This window comes from Somniosus microcephalus, chromosome 12 (genome assembly GCF_052327205.1).
Source record: "Somniosus microcephalus isolate GS21.2 chromosome 12, FLI_Smic_1.0, whole genome shotgun sequence".
Classification (NCBI taxonomy): domain Eukaryota; kingdom Metazoa; phylum Chordata; class Chondrichthyes; order Squaliformes; family Somniosidae; genus Somniosus; species Somniosus microcephalus.
In genome coordinates, this window is record NC_140998.1 from 99,383,558 (window position 1) to 99,406,202 (window position 22,645).

The 22,645-nt window shown below is 43.0% G+C and overlaps 1 protein-coding gene across 1 annotated transcript in view; it reads right to left on the reverse strand.

The window, feature by feature from the left end:
- The window catches only part of ralgapa1 (Ral GTPase activating protein catalytic subunit alpha 1), a 251,419-nt gene that overhangs the window by 191,692 nt on the left and 37,082 nt on the right, over window positions 1-22,645 (reverse strand). The window contains exons 2-3 of the mRNA XM_086002312.1: window positions 20,718-20,828; window positions 8,118-8,167 (exon numbers count right to left, since the gene is read on the reverse strand). Of these exons, the coding sequence (XP_085858438.1) occupies window positions 8,118-8,167; window positions 20,718-20,828 (161 nt within the window). The remainder of the gene's footprint in view (window positions 1-8,117; window positions 8,168-20,717; window positions 20,829-22,645) is intronic.

Consider the following 22,645-nt stretch of genomic DNA (forward strand, 5'->3'; position numbering starts at 1 on the left):
GCTGTCTAAGCCGTCAATTAAAACGCAGAATTCTCAGATAGCGAACCAGGAAGTGGGTAAGCTCTTGAAATTCTAACTTTTTAAAAATGTTAGCGAGAACAAAATAAAGATTGGGGCTCTCACATGGGGAATAAGGCAAATCTGAAAAAAAACTTGGAAAAAAAAAAATTTCCCCAAGTTTCTTAAAAATTTTAATTTTTATTAAAATGGATAAATTTGACACTCTGCAAAATTAAAATTCGTTTTTCAGGGCCAAAACCTTTGTTTAGCAGATAGTATGCTGTTAAAACTCCAGTTACACCTAATCAAAAAGGATCTAATGGAGTATTTAACAGCATAGTTACCGTGGAAGAGCCGAAGTTTTCGTCAGTTTCCATGATTTGAGAGATTACACTGATTGCCGGCTCTGTTGTGGGGGCGGGGGGGGGCGTAGAAAGGGGTGCGTCAGGCACAGACCAGCCTGTGGAGAAGCAGTGAATGACAGACCGCAACTTCAGGATTTCCGCATTAGGCTGCGCGTGCGCTAAATCCTAAAGATGCGGTCAGTTTCAAAGGCGAAATGACGGTGAACGTAGCCAGTTCACAGAGTCATCAGGACCGCAAATTCCTGGCCATACTGTTAGTAACAAAAGGAGTGTTACAATATATTATCATGACCACTGATTTTAAAGTGACTAAATAAGTCAAATATTATGTTCTGTCAAATCAAGCAAGTGCAACAGGCTTCTGATATATTAGGTATCCATCACTGTAAATTGGAAGTGAAATTGTTATGAATATTTTTCAAGAAAAAGAATGCATTTGCTTTTCTTTTGTCTCTTGTACACCCTTTATCTTTTCCATTGTGTTTTCCTGCTTTGGTTATGCTTTTCCCTTCAATTAATTTATATTATACAGTGCTGTTTTGGGTTACTTGATTTGCTACTTGTTAAACAAAATAAAACATTAATCTTCCCCCTCATTACAAATACACCATTAACTTGATCAGGGCATTACGATAAGTAATTCTGCAATAAAAATAGAAAATGGTGGAAAGACAGAACATGTCAGTCAGCAATTATAAAAAGAAGACAGGTTTTGATATTTTGGGTCTATATACGCTACTGCAAAAGACAAGACCTGCAAAATTTGGTTATAATTTCAATTGTGTACACTCCAAGTTAAAGTGGCCTTGATGTATATGTAAAATGTTGAAAGGGTATTAGAATAAGCTATGCTAAAACTATCAATTGAAGATTTTTTGCTTCACTGGACCTCCCATGAAAATCTTTTTTTCCCCAAATGTTACATGAAGGGTATGTACCCAAAACGTTAGCATCTGTAAAGAGAAAAGACTGATTGCATACTGGAGCGTTCACGATGCTCGGGACATCGTGAATAGCACGTTTAGGGAGTTGGACACACCACAGGTAGAGGTTGGACAGGAAGAAAGGGAACGGGTGACCAACAGGCAGAGTACAAGGCGCAGGCTGGTAGTGCAGGGGTCCCCTGTGGCCATCCCCCTCTCCAACAGATACACCACTTTGAGTACTGTTGGGGGGATGGCTTATCAGAGGAAGGCAGCAGCAGCCAACTTCCTGGCACCAGGGGTGGCTCTGCTGCACAGAATGGGAGGAAAAAGAGTGGTAGAGCTATAGTAATAGGGGATTCAATTGTAAGGGGAATAGATAGGCGTTTCTGCGGCCGCAAACGAGGCTCCAGGATGGTGTGTTGCCTCCCTGGTGCAAGGGTCAAGGATGTCTCCGAGCGGCTGCAGAACATCTTGGAAGGGGAGGGTGAACAGCCAGTTGTCGTGGTGCATATAGGCACCAACGATGTAGGTAAAAAGCGGGATGAGGTCCTAAAAGCGGAATATAGGGAGTTAGGAGATAACCTAAAAAACAGGACCTCAAAGGTAGTAATTTCAGGATTGCTACCAGTGCCACGTGCTAGTCAGAGTAGAAATAGAAGGATACTTCAGATGAATACGTGGCTAGAGGAATGGTGCCAGAGGGAGGGATTCAAATTCCTGGGACATTGGAACCGGTTCTGGGGGAGGTGGGACCAGTTCAAACCGGACGGTCTGCACCTGGGCAGGGCTGGAATCGATGTCCTAGGGGGTTTGTTTGCTAGTGCTGTGGGGGAGGGTTTAAACTAAAATGGAAGGGGGTTAGGAACCTGAGCAGGGAGACAGAGGAAAGGGAAACAAGGAAAAAAGCAAAAGATAGGAAGGAGAAAAAGAAAAGTGGCAGTCAGAGAAATCAAGGGTTTAAATCAAACATGGCCACAGTAAATAATAATTCTAATAGGTCTAAGAGCGTTAAAAAAACAAGCCTGAAGGCTGTGTGTCTTAATGCGAGGAGCATTTGTAATACAGTGGATGAATTGGCTGCGCAAATAGAGGTAAACGAATACGATTTGGTTGGGATTACGGAAACGTGGCTCAAGGATGGCCAAGACTGGGAACTCAACATCCAGGGGTATTCGATATTCAGGAAAGATAGGCAAAAAGGAAAGGGAGGTGGGGTAGCATTACTGGTTAAAGAAGGGATTAATACAATTGTAATGAAGGATATTAGCTCTGATGATGTGGAATCTATATGGGTAGAATTGAGAAATACTAAGGGGAAAAAAACATTAGTGGGAGTGGTATATAGACCTCCAAACAGTAAGGTGGAGGTTGGGGATGGCATTAAAAGGGAAATTAAAGAAGCGTGCAATAAGGGCACAGCAGTCATCATGGGTGACTTTAATCTCCATATAGATTGGGCTAACCAAATTGGTAACAATACTGTGGAGGAGGAATTCCTGGAGTGTTTACAGGATGGTTTCCTGGACCAATATATCAAGGAACCAACCAGGGATCAGGCCATCTTAGACTGGGTATTATGTAACGATAAAGGATTAATTAGCAATCTTGTTGTACGAGGCCTCTTGGGTCGGAGCGATCATAATATGATCGAATTCTTCATTAAGATGGAGAATGAAGTAGTTGACTCAGAAACTCGGGTCCTCAATTTAAATAAAGGAAACTACGATGGTCTGAGGAGCGAGTTCGGTAGGATTGATTGGGGAATGGCGCTCAAAGGGTTGACGGTGGATAGGCAATGGCAAACATTCAAAGACCGAATGGATGAACTACAGAAGTTGTTCATCCCAGTTTGGCATAAAAATAAAACAAAAAAGGTGACTCAACGTGGCTAACAAGGGAAATTAGGGATAGCATAAGATCCAAGGAGAGGACATACAAATTGGCCAGAAAAAGCAATAATCTTGAGGATTGGGAGCAGTTCAGGATTCAAAGGAGGACAAAGGGATTAATTAAGAAAGGGAAAATAGAATATGAGAGTAAGCTTTCAGGGAACATAAAAACTGACTGTAAAAGCTTTTATAGATATGTGAAGAGAAAAAGATTGGTGAAGTCAAGCATAGGTTCCTTGCAGTCAGAATCGGGGGAATTTATAATGGGGAACAAAGAAATGGCAGACCAACTAAATACATATTTTGGTTCTGTCTTCACAAAGGAGGACACAAATAACCTCCCAGAAATACCGGGGAACATAGGGTCTGATGAAAGGGTGGAACTGAAAGAAATCAGTATTTGTAGGGAAATGGTGTTAGGAAAATTGATGGGACTGAAGGCCGATAAATCCCCAGGGCCTGATAATCTACATCCCAGGGTACTTAAGGAAGTGGCCCTAGAAATAGTAGATGCATTGCTGGTCATCTTCCAGAACTCGATAGACTCTGGAACAGTACCCATGGATTGGAGGGTAGCTAATGTTACCCCACTATTCAAAAAAGGTGGCAGAGAAAAAGCGGGGAATTATAGACCGGTAAGCCTGACATCGGTAGTGGGGAAAATGCTAGAGTCCATTATAAAAGATGTAATAGCAGAGCACTTGGAAAGCAGTGACAGGATCGGACAAAGTCAACATGGATTTACAAAAGGTAAATCATGCTTGACTAATCAACTGGAATTTTTTGAGGATGTAACTGGTAAAATAGATAAGGGAGAACCAGTGGATGTGGTGTATTTGGACTTTCAGAAGGCTTTCGATAAGGTCCTGCATAAGAGATTAGCGTGCAAAATTAAGGCACATGGGATTGGGGGCAAGGTATTGACTTGGATAGAGAACTGGTTGGCGGACAGAAAGCAAAGAGTTGGAATAAACGGGTCGTTTTCCGAGTGGCAGGCAGTGACTAGTGGGGTACCACAAGGATCGGTCCTAGGACCCCAGCTGTTCACAATATATATTAATGATCTGGACGAGGGAATTGGATGTATTATCTCCAAATTTGCAGATGACACAAAGCTGGGTGGGAGGGTATGCTGTGAGGAGGATGTCATGAAACTCCAGTACGATTTGGACAGGTTAGGTGATTGGGCAGAAACATGGCAAATGCACTATAATGTGGATAAATGTGAGGTTATCCACTTTGGAGGCAAAAACAGGAAGGCAGATTATTTGAATGGCAATAGATTGGGTGAAGGGGAAGTGCAAAGAGACCTGGGTGTTCTTGTGCACCAGCCGCTGAAGGTAAGCATGCAGGTGCAGCAGGCGGTTAAGAAGGCAAATGGTATGTTGGCCTTCGTAGCAAGAGGGTTCGAGTACAGGAATGGGGATGTCTTGCTGCAGTTGTACAGGGCCTTGGTGAGACCGCACCTTGAGTATTGTGTGCAGTTTTGGTCGCCTTATCTGAGGAAGGACGTTCTTGCCATGGAAGGAGTGCAGCGAAGATTCACCAGGCTGATACCTGGGATGGCAGGAATGACGTATGAGGAGAGATTGCGTCGATTGGGCTTATACTCACTGGAGTTTAGAAGATTGAGAGGGGATCTCGTCAAAACCTATAAAATTCTGTCAGGCCTGGACAGACTAGATGCAGGAAGGATGTTTCCGATGGCTGGGGAGTCCAGAACCAGGGGTCATAGTCTAAGGATAAGGGGTAGGACATTTAGGACTGGAATGAGGAGGAATTTCTTCACCCAAAGAGTGGTGAACCTGTGGAATTCTCTGCCACAGAGGGCGGTGGAGGCCAGTTCATTAAATATATTCAAGAAAGAGTTGGATATATTTCTTAAGGCTAAAGGGATCAAGGGATATGGGGAGAAGGCAGGGACAGGGTACTGAATTTGAATGATCAGCCATGATCTCATCGAATGGCGGAGCAGGCTCGAAGGGCCGAATGGCCTACTCCTGCTCCTATCTTCTATGTTTCTGACCTGCTGTGTATTTTCAGCAGTTTCTGTTCTTATTTCAGATTTCCAGTTTTCCCCTTTTACTTGATTGTTCAAGTGTGATGCTTTCATACAGTTTGGCAAAGCCCACAAATCTCTGTGATTAAGCATAATTGCAAAATACTGCGGATGCTGGAAATCTGAAATAACAGAAAATGCTGGAAATACTCAGCAGGCCAGGCAGCATCCGTGGAGAGAGAAACAGAGTTAACGTTTCAGGTCTGGGACCCTTCATCAGAACTGGAAAAAGCTGGAGATGTAACAGATATTAAGCAGGTGCAGAGACAGCGGGGCGGCGGGGAGGAAGAAATAGAAAGAACATCCTGTACTTTTGTAAGTGGCAGGAAAGATAAAATGTTGCAAATGGGAATGGCAAAAATCATACTGCATGAAAAATGGGGGCAGGGATAATTATCTGAAATTGTTGAACTCAATGTTGAGTCCGGCAGGCTTTCAACAAACATTCACTACAAGCCCACCGACTCCCACAGCTACCTGGACTACACTTCCTCCCACCCCGCTTCCTGTAAGGACTCTATTCCATTCTCCCAGTTTCTCCGTCTCCGCCGCATCTGTTCTGACGATGCCATCTTCCATACAAGTGCTTCTGACATGTCTTCCTTTTTCCTCAACCGAGGATTCCCCTCTACCGTGGTTGACACGGCCCTTGACCGTGTCCGTTCTATTTCCCGCACTTCTGCTCTCACCCCTGCCCCTCCCTCCCAGAACCACGATAGGGTTCCCCTTGTCCTCACCTTTCACCCGACCAGCCTCCACATTCAACAGATCATCCTCCGCCATTTCCGCCACCTCCAACGTGATCCCACCACCAAACACATCTTCCCCTCACCTCCCCTTTCAGCATTCCGAAGGGACCGCTCCCTCCGCGACACCCTGGTCCACTCCTCAATCACCCCCAACAGCCCTGCTCCTTTAGCTGGCACCTTCCCGTGCAAGCGCAGGAGATGCAACACATGCCCTTTTACCTCCTCCCTTCCCACTGTCCTGGGCCCCAAACACCCCTTCCAGGTGAAACAGCGATTTACTTGTACTTCTTGCAATTTAATATACTGTATTCGCTGCTCACGATGCGGTCTCCTCAACATTGGGAGACCAAACGCAGATTGGGCGACCGCTTTGCGGAACACCTCCGTTCAGTCCGTACGGGTGACCCTGAGCTTCCGGTCGCCTGTCACTTTAATTCACCGCTTCACTCCCACTCTGATCTCTCTGTCCTCGGGCTATTGCATTGTTCCAATGAAGCTCAACCTAAGCTCGAGGAACAGCACCTCATCTTTCGATTGGGCACTTTGCAGCCTGCCGGACTCAACATCGAGTTCAACAATTTCAGATAATTATCCCTGCCCCCATTTTTCATGCAGTATGATTTTTGCCATTCCCATTTGCAACATTTTATCTTTCCTGCCACTTACAAAAGTACAGGATGTTCTTTCTATTTCTTCCTCCCCTCTTAACACCGCCCCCCCTCCCCCCCCGCTGTCTCTGCACCTGCTTAATATCTGTTACATCTCCAGCTTTTTCCCGTTCTGATGAAGGGTCCCAGACCTGAAACGTTAACTCTGTTTCTCTCTCCACGGATGCTGCCTGGCCTGCTGAGTATTTCCAGCATTTTCTGTTGTTATTTCTGTGATTAAGCAGTTTATTAAAGCAGAAGCTGTCTTCTAAAAGTAGCATATTTTGCTTCTTTTTATTCTAGATGAAAGCATCTTCCTAGATCAGTGATAACTTGTTCAAGTCAGCGGTATAGCTGATTAGAAGTAAACTGATGCACAAGATTTTGAATACTTGTTGATCAGGTGCATCTATGTATATTATATACTAAAACACTGAGTAGTTTCAGTATCTCAAAAGGCACAGTGTCTGTAGGTGGCGTTGTGAACATAAAGTTATGCGACGAGATGATTAAAATGGGACACAATATAATGTTATGTCACAGTCCCCAACAACACCTCAAGTAATTCCAGGGTAGTCCAGTCTCCCAGGATCTGACCGAGCAAACAGACCCATGTGTAGAATAATGACTGCAGTCAAAAATAGTGAGCCTTCACCTGTTGACAATATGGTGAATATGGACAATATAACTTCACCTGTTGACAAAAGTGAAGCTTACCATTCAGGTGCCACTGATCGAAACAGTGCAGCTAGTTTCTTTAGGCTCTATTCCCACTCCACAGTAGCTTTTGATTCTCGCCTCGTCTCTCCCCCAGCTTCTAACTCTCACTATGAGCTACCTGTCATCCCTACCCTTCCGCTAGATTCTAACCTAACTCCAATCCCCCAGTCTCAAACATGCACTAACTTTCCCCTTGGCTCCAATCTCTAACTGTTTATGTATCTTCGTAGACCCTTGCTGTTTCCCCCTTCCCTGGTAACCTTCTAACTTCTCTAATGGCCTTTAACAGGATTAATTTTCCTCTCACCCTACCCTGCTAAATCTATGACCTCTTTGGCCTCCATTACCCTATGTCCAATCATTCCCCACCCTTTAACCCCTCTTGACCTGAAAAGTGCATTTGGTTTCTCATCTCTGAGCACAATACCATGAGAAATCAACTCGTAGAAAAGAAGCATTAAATCTTTCCCGCGAAAGCAACAAATGAAGTTAGACACATGAATATTGGTAACGCCATTTTAAGAGATAAACAAGTATGGAAAATAAGAAATAAAAAGTTACAATTTTAGTGCAATATCAAAATATGAAAATGGTAGAGCAGGCAATCATTAACCATTATGTAACACTGTTAAATGTTACAAAAATACCTATGGCATTATGGTATGCACAGCAAACACAAACGTCACTTGCCTCAAGATGTCTGAATAATTGAACCTTAGTTTAAATGGAACATGAACATTCACCAATTTCTAGCATCCTTACCTCAAAAATAAAGAGGATAGAATCCAATTCTTCCCTCTGTGATTTGTGGCCTGGAACAACATGAAATACATCAAATTAGCTTGCATGGTATTTTGTAAATTAAGATTTACTAGTTATTAAATATTTTACTCTGCCAGAATCCAACTGTGTAACATAAAAAGATCTAATTATGGCACGAAGTTTTGGTGTCAGAGAAACTAGGCAGCATTTTTCTTTTGTATACTATTTCATTAAATCTGTTGATCATTGCCAGAATGCCACATATGCATGGGGCATTAGATTTATTGCACAAAAGTAAACACACAGCAGTGCAAACTTCGACAGGTTTTTCTGCTCAGAAGGCACATTTGCAGACCCATATTTTTGATCCATTAAAGCAGCATTTTAATACTAGAGCATCACATTGTACAATAGCTATTTATAAGTTACAGCAATACATCAGTAGTTTCACGAAGCAAAGCCACGAGAATAGGTGATATGGGAAGTGGAATACTCCGCATTGCTGTAGTGCCGGGGATTGTGTTGGGGGGGGGAGAAAAGAACGTGAAGGGGAAAAATGTAATGGTCGTCCAAAGTTGGGTGAAAAATTCTTCAAATAGGAAAATTACCAATTTTCGCCTTAATTAATGATCCACTAATGATAGTGGGAATACATGGGTCTGAAACGTGGATTTCTGAATATTGAATTCGGTCAATAGATTGTTAACTTACAGACAAAAACTGGCATTCTCCTTCATTTTACCAAAAGGATCTTCACCCCTATTGTTAATGTTGAATATAGACTGCTTTATTGTGTACCTCACCTCTGCTACCCAAGTGGAATGGAAATGCTCAATGCTGACACCAGGTGCCCTAAGGTTTTTTTTGGGGGGTGTGGGGGGGGGGGGGGGTGGTGGTGAGGAGGGGAAAGGTTGTTGGAAAGTATTCTATGCATCAACACTCATATTCCTGATTACCTATCACAAAAATTACAGCTAAACCAGAATAGAAACACATTCTTTGACCCACTCAACATTCTAAATCCATTACAACAAGGTCACTGTTTAAAAACTATAGTAAACCAATACAGGAATGTTTTCATACAAAAATATACACTGAACTTGAATTCATCATTAACAATTAGTAAAAACAAAAAAGCCTTTATATTGAGTGAAAATCAAAAATGTCAGCATGCTTATTTCCAAAATTAAAGTTATAAGAAAAGACCACCTAGATTAAGATGATACAAGCTCTCAACTGCAATTCTGCAGAAAGAGAGAGTGATCTTATCTTAATCAGACAGTCTTAAAGAGGCACAGAGCATGGGAATTTTAGCCATAGGAAAAGAAAACACTTGAGGGCAAAAGCCAGCTCGCTCACTGATGTGCACCTCCTAACAGCCTGCTGTCAAGATGACAAAGAATTCAAATCAGATGCCATGTCTGATTTCCTGGGATCCACCAAGTACTTTTTTTCTGGCCAAGCTATTCATAGAAAACAGAAAGATAAGCCACATCACAAATCTCTCCCCCCACCACACCCCCTACCCCACCCAGTCACTTTCAACCTTCCTCCCCCAGTATGGCATGGCATTAAAAACACATTAAAACATTTCAACAAACCTTTTAATTTTTACAAAGACATTTGAAAAATGAAACCAATTTACTATAAATCAGGATTTTTGTAGGATTTATTTACTTTTTTCCTTTCGGAGTATTATTGATAGTCACAAACATACTTGTGGGGAAATGTAGCTTTAAAACATAGCATATATGGAACACTGAAAACCAACACTATTATTGTCACAAACAAGTTGTACATTTTAATTCTCCATTACTTTAGACTTTATTACTGCAGGTCGCTATCAAAAAACCGTAAGACATAATTTGCACATTAATTCTCCCATCACACTGCATTAGATAGAAATAACTGTACAAAACTAGCATTATGATACCCATAGACATGATATTGAAGCAAGTGTTACTATATTTTTGCTGCATTTTTTGTCATTTCTTAACGCAGGGTTGTTTTGCAGCCTTCAGCCCAGCTGAATTGACTGTAGAGAGACATAGCTGGAGCATAGAATTAAACAGCCTGGGCGCATAGCTTAACTCAATGGTTCTCAAATGAGGTCCGCAGAAGATTTCAGGGGCTCTGCCAAAAATGTGCACAATAAAGATTGATATGATAACAGACCAATCAGAATCGGAGTCAGGACAAGCGGTGGGCGAAATGCTTTGTCAATCAAGGAATGCGGTCCAATGAGAGCGAATCAGATAGCAAAATACTGCGGATGCTGGAAATCCGAAATAACAACAGAAAACGCTGGAAAAACTCAGCAGGCCAGAACAGAGTCAACATTTCAGGTCGAAACCCTTCTTCAGAACTGAGAATAAAAGGCAGGAAATGAAACAGATTAAAAAGCAGTTTGGGGGCTGGGAAATGGGGGAGGGGATGAAATAAGAGACATTAAGAGATATTCAAGGAATAGGACAGGTAAAGAAACAAACAATGGCTTTAGATGAAGTGTGAAATGCACTGGCAGAGTGAAAGGCAGCTGCCATGTGGGGGAGAGAAAAAAAAAGGGAAAAGGCACAAACCAAAAGTGTGGATAAAAAATATAAAAATAATAGGGGCCGAGGTTATGATCTGAAATTGTTGAACTCAATATTGAGTCTGGAAGGCTGTAAAGTGCCTCATCGGAAGATGAGGTGCTGTTCCTCGAGCTTACGCTGAGCTTCTGTGGAACAATGCAAGAGGCCGAGGACGGTAAGGTCGGAGTGGGAGTGGAGCAGAGAATTAAAGTGACAGGTGACCGTAAGCTCGGGGTCACCCTTACGGACTGTGTTCCGCAAAGTGGTCACCCAATCTGCATTCGGTCTCCCCAATGTAGAAGAGACCACACCGTGAGCAGCGAATACAGTATACTAGATTGCAAGAAGTACAAGTAAATCACTTTCACCTGGAAGGGGTGTTTGGGGCCCTGGACAGTGGGAAGGGGGAAGGTATATGGGCAGGTGTTGCATCTCCTGCGCTTGCATGGGAAGGTGCCGGGTTAGAGAGAGAGTTAGCAAGAGTCAGATCTTGTCCAGCGAACAACACTCAGAACCAGCGCCAGAGAGAGAGGCTGTGCATCAAATCAAGTGGCAAAATTCTCCATGTGTCCATGTTTTCTTTCGCGTTGATTTCTCCTTAGTGCCACCCCATGCGTGTGATTTCACTCTTCCGCGACTCCGCCCCCCCCACCTTCAATTTTCTTCATTATTTTTCACTTGCGTTATGTCTTGATAATTTCATGGGCTTCCAAGAATTATCCTGCCACCCAAATTGCAGCTTCTCGCGGTTGTGGCATTTATGATTGTGATGTTGTTCCTGGAGAACCAGATCCAGAAGCTGGAGGAATCTCAGGAACAAACTGGATAAATCATGACATTTTTAGCGTTTGTGGGATAAAATCCCATTCGGCACCCAGAGCTTTGTAATAATAGACTGGAACCTGGTAATTTAATATATAATAGTTACATATAAAATTAAGAACTCATTTTCTAATCTCAAATCAAATCTACATCCTAGGGTACTTAAGGAAGTGGCCCTAGAAATAATAGATGCATTGCTGATCATCTTCCAACATTGGATGGAATTTGGAACAGTACCCATGGATTGGAGGGTAGCTAATATTACCCCACTATTCAAAAAAGGTGGTTGAGAGAAAACGGGGCATTACAAACCGGTAAGCCTGACCGGTAGTGGGGAAAATGCTTGAGTCCATTATAAAGGATGTAATAGCTGAGCACTTGAAAAACAGTGACAGGATCAGACAAAGTCAACATGGATTTACAAAAGGTAAATCGTGCTTGGCTAATCAACTGGAATTTTTTGAGGATGTAACTGGTAAAATAGATAAGGGAGAACCAGTGACTGTGGTGTATTTGGACTTTCAGAAGGCTTTCGATAAGGTCCCGCATAAGAGATTAGCGTGTAAAGTTAAGGCACATGGGATTGGGGGCAAGGTATTGACTTGGCTAGAGAACTGGTTGGCGGACAGAAAGCAAAGAGTTGGAATAAACGGGTCTTTTTCCGAGTGGCAGGCAGTGACTAGTGGGGTACCGCAGGGATCGGTCCTTGGACTCCAGCTATTCACAATATATATTAATGATCTAGACAAGGGAACTAGATGTAATATCTCCAAATTTGCAGATGACACAAAGCTGGGTGGGCGTGTGTGCTGTGAGGAGGATGCTGAGAAACTCCAGGATGGCTTGGACAGGTTGGGTGATTGGGCAGAAGCAATATAACGTGGATAAATGCGAGGTTATCCACTTTGGTGGCAAAAACAGGAAGGCAGATTATCTGAAGTGCAATAGATTGGGAGAAGGGGAAGTGCAACGAGACCTAGGTGTCCTTGTGCACCAGTCACTGAAGGTAAACATGCAGGTGCAGCAGGCGGTTGAGAAGGCAAATGGTATGTTGGCCTTCGTAGCGAGAGGGTTCGAGTACAGGAACAAGGATGTCTTGCTGCAGTTGTACAGGGCCTTGGTGAGACCACACCTTGAGTATTGTGTGCAGTTCTGGTCGCCTTATCTGAGGAAGGATGTTCTTGCCATGGAAAGAGTTCAGCGAAGATTCACCAGGCTGATACCTGGGATGGCAGGAATGACGTATGAGGAGAGATTGGGTCGATTGGACTTATACTCGCTGGAGTTTAGAAGAATGAGAGGGGATCTCATTGAAACTTATAAAATTCTGACAGGACTAGACAGACTAGATGCAGGAAGGATGTTCCCGATGGTCGGGGAGTCCAGAACCAGGGGTCACAGTCTAAGGGGTAAGCCATTTAGGACAGAAATGAGGAGGAATTTCTTCACCCAGAGAGAGTGGTGAACCTGTGGAATTCTCTACCACAGAAGGCAGTAAAGGCCAATTCATTAAATATATTCAAGAAGGAGTTGGATATATTTCTTAAAGGGTTCAAGGGGTATGGGGAGAAAGCAGGGACCGGGTACTGAATTTGGATGATCAGCCATGATCGCATTGAATGGCGGAGCAGGCTCGAGGGGCCAAATGGCCTACTCCTGCTCCTATCTTCTATGTTTCTATCCCCATGATGGTGCATTATCAATAAAGCAGCTGTACTTAACAAACCTTTCCCGTTTGCAACTTTTTTATTTTTAGGTTGTTCGTAAAGCAGAGCTGGCAAGGGATGAGCTGGATGGTTACAGTCATTGCATGAAAGCCCAAAATTTAGAAAAGTGTTTATATGTCTTTGGAGTCAGTGTATGCATGTGCCATTTGAGTGGAAATATACAGGTAAAGACAGGGCTTGTTCCAATTGCTGTGCAACTGAATTGTCTTAAACTAAAATCATTAATGAATACAGATATTGTTCATGTATATTATGATTTTGTAATTCCATTAGTGAATTTACAAGAGTGGGAAAATTGCAATTACTATAATATATTATTATAATTTAGGGGGGGGGGGGGGGGTCATAATTACTAATCCATTTGAAAAGGGGTCCTTCAACCAAAATAAGTTTGAGAACTATTGGCTTAGCTGGATGGACCGTTTCCCCAGAAACTGTCCATGTCGCACACACATGAAATGTCATTAAGACGCTGCAGGCATGTGGTTTTCTACTCCCACACTGTATAAAGCCTCAGAACCAGGTTGTTTTTTATTTTACATCCTCCACACATTGTATGACGCCAAAGTAGTGCAGAATTAGGATGGGTGAGGCTCCTGCACAGGAACCATAAAAAACATCCGTCAGAATCAATATGCCAAAAGCATAGTCATGTGTTGCAGTTAAATTCAGACTGTAATGGTTAATAATAGAGTATAGTGATCCATGTGTCAGCCTTGCATAAGCGATCAATTAGAATTGAGACTTTCCCAAGAAGCAATGTGAAATGATCATTGATTCATTCCCTGTATTTCTTCTCTGCAAGATGGTTGCAGTGCAGTGGAAGATGCATTGCAAACACTGATTTGGCACCCTGCTCGTTAGTCACTAGATTGCCTTGTGCTTTTGCAGCTAGAGAAATTAACAACTGTCAAGATATTTTAAACTGCTCTGTGCAAGAGGCGATATCATGGAAACAATGTTCCACTTCTGACTTCTGTGCCGATAATAAAAACAAGGATCAACATTTTCTTGTATCACGTGAAACTGAAGCAGACTTGGATAAAAAAATCTCTGGATGATACCCAAGTATCGCCTATTCAGAATGTCAAATCAAATATAATTACGCATCAGTTTCTCAGATAAAAAAAAACATAAATTCACATGCTCAGAGAGGGTGATGAACGAGATTAAGGGAACCAATCAGTGATTAAATGGGCACAATTTCCAAATAGCATGCATAAAACCAAATCCCAATAGGCTAGCTCCTAAATGTCCAAACACAAATGCACTAGGGAAAAGGGGGGGGGGGAGGGTGGTTTCAGTGGTAGTGTGTTGCTGGAATGATTGGAAAATGGGATGGGTAAAATACTATTTTATTTTCCTGATTTTTTTTTTAAATATTGTATTATTGTGATGAAATAACTCTGTTCTGGCATTTGTATTGTCTGTTGTTGTTGTACTTGTTAATGTCTGGAATGTTCTACAGGTGTAACCACTAATGCTCCTCCCTAGCCCCGCCCCTCTGGATCCTCCGGATTGGTGTGAGTCTTACTTACAAGAGCTGGGTCTTACTCACAAGGGCTGGGTCGGTGATGAATGATGGTTGCCCTGTGTTAACTTGATGCCATGTTCTTACTTAATAAAAGCCTTTAGTTTTAAGCTTTAACCTCTTGGATTCAGGCTGTTAGTTGGCACATCAATTTTATTAAATAACAACTTTTGGAAGATGGATTGATTTTTGAAACCAGAGCGTCTGGATATCGATCCCCATTTGGCAGACGCGTCGAAGAAATTTACGCATTGGCTTCGATGTTTTGAACACTTCATCGCATCGTTCGATCCGACGGTTAACAAGTTGGGTCTTCTAACCAACTTGGTAAGTCATCAAACTTGCTCTATATAATTGAAGATATTACTACATATGAAGAGGCCCTTGCAGCTCTTAAGGCCCAGTACCTTAAGTCGGTTAACGAAATATACGCCAGGTATCTTTTGTCTACTCGCAGGCAATTACCTGAGGAATCCCTGGACGATTTCCTGCAGGACCTTAAGGCTTTGGCTAAGGATTGCAACTACAAGGCTGTCTCTGCCATATTGCATCAGGAAGAAGCCATCCGCGATTCTTTCATATCTGGCCTCTGATCTAATTATATTCGACAGAGACTCCTCGAGAACGACTCGTTAGTTTTAAAAACGGTCGTCGCTACTGCTCGATCGTTAGATGCAGCCCAGAAGAATTTAGAAGTGTATGCATCAGCCCATGCGTCTTTTTCAGCCTTGTGTGTTCCGAGTATGGAGGCATCCATAACACCAATGGAGCCTCCACTTAATCCTATTGTTGCGGCTGTACCCCATCGGTCTAAGTGTTATTTTTGTGGCCAATCTAAACAACCCAGGCAAAGATGACCAGCCAGAGAGGCTACCTGTTTTAAATGTAAGAAACGGGGACATTTTAGTAAAGTGTGTAAGGGTAATCCTGTACCCGATGTCTTTTCTGCTGCCGCCTATCGTTTTACTCTAGCCTCGGTTACGGTTGACCAGACCATACCGTGTTCCTTGTCGAAATCTACGATGGACATCAAGATTAATGGTCGTCCTACTGGGTGTTTAATAGACTGTGGCAGTACTGAAAGTTTTATACACCCCAACCTTGTTAACTCCTGTTCATGGAAGGTGTATCCTACTCGAAGTGAAATCGTGATGGCATCCAAGTCCTTTACTTCGGAGGTAACTGGATATTGTAAAGTCACATTGACCGTTAAGGATACAGAGTATAAGGACTTTAAACTCCTCATATTACCTTGGTTGTGTGTGAACTTAATTTTAGGCTTGGACTTCCAGTGTCAGCATGAGCACGTCACCCTTAAGTATGGTGGATCCCAGCCTCCGCTCACAGTCTGCGGCCTTTCTACTTTAAAAGTAAGTCCGCCTTCTTTGTTCGTGAACCTTGCTTCTAATTGTAGACCTATAGCGACTAAGAGTCGACGGTATAGTTCAGAAGATAAAACATTTATAAAAGAGGACGTGGAAAGGCTTCAACGGGAGGGAATCATCGAACACAGTAATAGCCCGTGGCGTGCCCAGGTGGTGGTGGTGGTTAAAACTAATGAAAAGAAAAGGCTTGTGGTCGATTATAGCCAGACTATAAACTTGTATACCCATTAGACGCCTATCCTTTGCCTCGTATTTTTGAGATGGTGAACCAGATAGCTCAGTACCGCGTGTTCTCCACCATTGATTTAAAGTCTGCCTATCATCAACTCCCCATTAAAATAGAAGACCGACCTTATACGGCCTGCGAAGCTAATGGGCGCCTGTACCAATTCCTTGGTGCCCTTTGGAGTGACGAATGGGGTATCCGTCTTCCAACGGGAGATGGATCGTATGGTGGATGAATACGCGTTGGAAGCAACATTCCTGTACCTGGACAATGTTACTATCTGTGGGCGCGACCAACAGGAGCATGATCAAAATCTCGAAGTTCCGAGAGACGGCAAAGAGGTTAAACCTGACCTACAACGAAAACAAGTGTACCTTTAATACTACACGTTTGTGTATTCTTAGTTGCGTTGTGGAGAATGGGGTAATCGGGCCAGATCCTGAAAGAATACACCCGCTTAAGGAATTACCTTTACCTCACACTGTAAAAGCTTTAAGGTGGTGTCTGGGATTCTTCTCGTATTATGCCCAGTGGGTGGCTAGCTACTCAGATAAAGTCCGACCTCTTATTAAGTCGACGTCTTTTCTGCTATCGGCGGAAGCTCAGGAGGCTTTCCTTAATATCAAACGGGACATTGAGAAGGCAGTGGTATGTGCCGTGGATGAGAAGATCCCTTTTCAAGTGGAAAGTGATGCATCTGATTTTGCGTTGGCAGCAACTCTTAATCAAGCTGGTAGACCAGTAGCTTTCTTCTCTCGTACATTGAAAGGACCAGAAGTTCGACATTCTTCGGTGGAAAAGGAGGCACAGGCGATTATCGAAGCAGTCAGGTATTGGAGACATTATCTCGCTGGCCAACGTTTTACGCTCATTACTGACTCGCGATCTGTGGCCTTTATGTTCAATACTAAGCAGAGAGGCAAGATCAAAAATGATAAGATTTTAAGATGGCGAATAGAACGGTCAACATATGACTATGATATTCAGTACAGGCCTGGAGTATTCAATGAGCCATCGGATGCTTTGTCATGAGGAGTATGTGTTAGTCTAGGCATAGATAAGCTTCAAAGTCTCCACGACGCACTCTGCCACCCTGGGGTTACCAGAATGAACCACTTCATTAAGTCCCACAATCTACCCTACTCTATTGAGGAGGTCCGGACAATGACCAGAACCTGTCGTGTTTGTGCTGAATGCAAACCCCACTTCTATAAGCCGTCCAAGACAGCTCATCTTATTAAAGCAACTCGACCATTTGAGCGTTTGAGTCTCGATTTTAAAGGTCCCCTTCCATCGAGCGACCGTAATGTCTATTTTCTTATTATTATAGACGAGTACTCTTGGTTCCCTTTTGTTATCCCCTGTCCGGATGTGACCAGTGCTGTTGTAATTAAATGCCTCTGCCAACTGTTTTCCTTGTTTGGCATGCCTAACTATATACATAGTGATAGGGGTTCTTCCTTTATGAGCGAAGAATTGCGACAGTTTTTGCTATTGAAAGGGATTGCAACGAGTAGAACTACCAGCTATAACCCTCGTGGTAATGGGCAGGTCGAGAAAGAAAATGCGACAGTGTGGAAGGCTATCGTACTGTCTCTGAAGTCACGAGGCCTGCCGACCTCTCGCTGGCAGGATGTCCTGCCAGACGTGCTGCATTCCATAAGGTCTCTTGTGCACAGCGACGAATGCCACCCCTCATGAAAGGATGTTTAGTTTTCCAAGAAAAGCTACTAATGGAGTATTGTTACCCACATGGTTGACGACCACGGGCCCTGTGCTGTTGCGCAGACATGAGAGGCCACAAGACTGATCCACTGGTGGAGGAAGTACAACTCCTCCATGCTAATCCCCAGTATGCGTACATTCAATATCCGGATGGGCGAGAGGATACGGTCTCTATTAAAGATCTTGCACCTGCTGGAGCTCAAAGAGTTCGACTCAGTAGAGTTTTCAATCGTGGTATTGGACCTTCAGAGACACAAACCCTCAGTGTGGAAAACACTGATGATTCTGGGAATTCAAATGAACCGGAGTTAGTACTCAGGGAGGAGCCTCAGCAAGAGTTACGTCGTTCCCAGAGGACGATCAGACCTCCTGACAGACTGAATCTATAGCAGGGGGTGAATGTGATGAAATAACTGTGTTCTGGCATTTGTATTGTCTGTTGTTGTTGTACTTGTTAATGTCTGGAATGTTCTACAGGTGTAACCACTAATGCTCCTCCCTAGCCCCGCCCCTCTGGATCCTCCAGATTGGTGTGAGTCTTACTTACAAGAGCTGGGTCTTACTCATAAGGGCTGGGTCGGTGATGAATGATGGTTGTCCTGTGTTAACTTGATGCCATGTTCTTACTGAATAAAAGCCTTTAGTTTTAAGCTTTAACCTCTTGGATTCAGGCTGTTATTTGGCACATCAATTATAGATTTATTTTTAATTTACAGGCACTTGGCAAGTTGGGTGAGAAACTGTCAGTGCCAAAGACTTTCTTTGGTAGAGTGCAATAGATTGTTTAATCAATCAGAAGTGACAATGCAGATATGGCATGCGATCTGACTGATCGCTAATGAAGTAGTTCTAGGATCAGATTGACTCTGGAATCGGATCAAATCGAAGGGACAGTCGTTTCCAATTCTACAATCCAAATGATCACGGGGACATGCCAGTGTTTCAGTCCACTAAATTGAGGAGGAAATAGCTGTTGACTAAATTACTTGTATTGTTTCTTCAACTATATTAAAATTAGAATTAATTTCAATTCTAAATACAAAACTAAAACTAATTTCACTAAATTTGGAAACAAGAACTAGGCTAAAACTGGGACTAAATTTCTAAAAGGCTATAAATAAAAGAGATACTTAGTCCAGAAAAGAATCATAATTATAATAACTTGCAGGGCTAAAATATAGGCACCCAATTTAATATAAATAGTTATCAACCACAGTCCGCCCAGTGTACCCATAGTACCTGGACAATACATCTTTACAGGCTTAGGTGAATCAAAATAAATTTTGCTCAAAGTTAATAATGACAATAGATAAATTTGCCTGGTGGCCATTTTGGTTCCCCTGCAAACAATAGCAACACAAAAATAATGCCCTATACCTTTCTGGTAAAAATAATACAGCAAACTAAGAGCAACACACAACAGCATAGAATACCTCCTTATTCATTATTCTCCAAATTTTAAAAAAATGAAGCAACTAACAACCCAGTCTCTAACATCAATGTCCTCTCACCATTGTGCTCCACACTCCAACCAAATTTGTGCACTAACTCCTCCCTGCCCACTGTCCCCTCCCCCCACTAACTGTTTTATACTTTTGTTTGGGATATGACAAAGAAAATCACAACAGCTCAGTAAAAGTCAAGGTTCGCTTCATACAATTTATTTTTCATGTCAATTTTAGTCACAGATCAAATAAAAGAAACAGGAAACAACAGGAAAAAGAAAAAAATCCAAGGAAAGTAGAGATTAAAAATTGATAGGAAAAACTTAAAAATACACAAGATAATAGAAAAGAGGAAAATTTGATATTTAGATTAGAGATTTAGACATCAAGATCAGTTTAAAAAAAAAAGAATCAAAATACTCATAGACCAGTAGTCTCATTCTTCGTTCCCAAAAACCTTGGCCTAGAAATTCGGTGGCGCCCCTCGCCACGGCACCGGAAGTACCGCCCTGGAAGGAGTCGCGAGCGCCCGCCGGAAATTCAGTTTAAGCACCCCAAACGGCAGCGTGGCGCTACTCGAGGCGCCCCGCATCCGTCTTGGGGCGCTGCAACTGAAAAAATCGCAGCACAACGTGCCGCAGCGGTACTGCAGGCCTTCCTCCCCTTCTTAAAGGGGAGGGGCCTGCTGCAGCGTGATCTGAGATCGCGAGTGCCAGCAAAAGAGCCTGGCACCGAGGAGAAGTGCCGGGCTCTTGGGAGGCAGCCGGTACAACGCGGGGGTGGGGGGCTCAGGAGGCAGGGGACGGCTGCGCGAAGAGGTGCTGGCAGGCGGCCAGCAAAAAAAATGGCCGCCCCGCACCTCAACCGCTGCAGGTAGGCCCTCCTGAACAGGGACCAGCGTTACAGCGGGGGGCGCTACCAAATTTGGCGATCGGGGCGGTAGCGGAGCGCTGCGCACACCGATGACATCATCGGTGGCGGCGCAGCGCTACTGGCTAATGCCGCCATTAGCACCCCGCTAAATTTCGCAGGAAGCGTGGCCAGTGGCGCTAAACCCATTAAGTGCCCTCTTTGGGCACTAACTGGTGGCGCAGCCCACTGAATTTCTAGGCCCTAGAGTCTTGATTAGTTCCACCACTAGTTCCAATAAAAAAAATTCTTCTTACCTTTTTGTTTTAGACTGGCTTCAATGGTCACAAAATTTTCAAAGAAAACATAGTATATGTGTGAATATGTTTGATCAAAGAATGGCTTCAAATCATTTGCTTCAGAGTTTTCTACAAATAAAAAGAAATAGAAGAATTAGGATGGTCAATAATTTAAAATTAGATTGATTATTTCAGCAACTACTAGCATATTCATAATTTTTTTTAAGTTACCTTTTCTGCATAGAGATGCCTTAGTCTTGTATATGAATACAAGGACGAAGTAACCCTCAATTTGGATCAACCAAAACTATTCTACAACCTTGAAAACATGTGCAATTCCAGTTCCGATTTGGGCAAAACCTAATGGGTGAGATCCAGAGATAGGAGTCCTAATTTTGTATCTCTTAAGTGTCACATTGTGGAGCAAATATATTTTAACTCATTCAATATTATAAAATGATCAGCTGGGCCAAGGTTTGGCAATATTCAAACATCACTGTAGCACAGTAAATGTACTTTTAGATCTTAAAATACCATTTTGTAGCTGTTTCAGACTACTAACAAGTTGACCACAACTTCCCATCCCTGTAATAAGTTATGAATACATGTTTATATCGATAGCTCCTTTTAAATTGCATAGAAACATAGAAAAATAGGAGCAGGAGGAGGCCATTCGGCTCTTCGAGCCTGCTCTGCCATTCAATATGATCATGGCTGATCCTCTATCTCAATACCATATTCCTGCTCTTTCCCCATACCCCTTGATGTCTTTGTGTCCAGAAATCTATCTACAGGAAACTTTGTGCTATCCGGCACCGACGGGACCGAGCTGTTGCCGTCCCATCAAAACTGCCGGACAAACCAGCGCTAATGTTGAAACATACGGAGATTTTGAGCTCCGTATCTGGCAACAAACCCTGTTGCTTGCAACAGCTTCTAAACAGTCAATCGTACCTTGCAAACGTCTCTGTAGCTTAGCAACAGCTTCAGCGAGACCTTGCAGAGCTTGACTGTTGAGAAAAAAGCAACGAAAAGAAAAAAATCCTCACAACGGCTCCTGATTTTTGCCGGTGGCTCGAGTTTGCTGGACATTTAGCCTCCGGATAACACAAAGTTTCCTGTATCTCCTTCTTAAATATATTCAGTGACTTGGCCTCCACAGTCTTCTGTGATAGAGAATTCCACAGGTTCACCACCCTCAGTGAAGAAATTTCTCCTTATCTCAGTCCTAAATGTCCTACCCCGTATTCCGAGACTGTGACCCCTCGTTCTAGACCCCCCAGCCAGGGGAAACATCCTCCCTGCATCCAGTATGTCTAGCCCTGTCAGAATTTTATACGTTTCCAATGAGATTCCCTCTCATTCTTCTAAACTCTAGTGAATACAGGCCTAGTCGACCCAATCTCTCCTCAGAAGACAGTCCTGCTATCCCAGGAATCAGTCTGGTGAACCTTCGCTGCACTCCCTCTATGGCAAGTATATCCTTTCTTAGGTAAGACCAAAATTGCACATAGTACTCCAGGTGGGGTCTCACCAAGGCCCTGTATAACTGTAGTTAAGACATCCTTGCTCCTGTACTCAAATGCAAGTACATTAAAAATACCATTTTCCCCCTCACAATTACCCTGTAACCACAGGTCACTCAAATCTGCAGCCAAGAGTGTGGGCAGCTTACCTAATCCTAGGCCGCTGCCAATGCCGCTATGGACTGGCTACAGGATGAATTTTCTTCATATTTCCCTTTTTCTACCCTTCATTGGAGAACACGTGGCTTCTGCTTGATACCTCCAAATACCAGAGCTAACTGCCATGTTAAATCACAAATGTTTTATACAAGTTAAAAGCAGGAACAAACTAGCCAGTAATGACACACCATGGATGAATAAAGAAATAAGGGTAAAATTGAAACTAAAGAAAAAGGCAAACATTAAGTAGTAGACAATAAA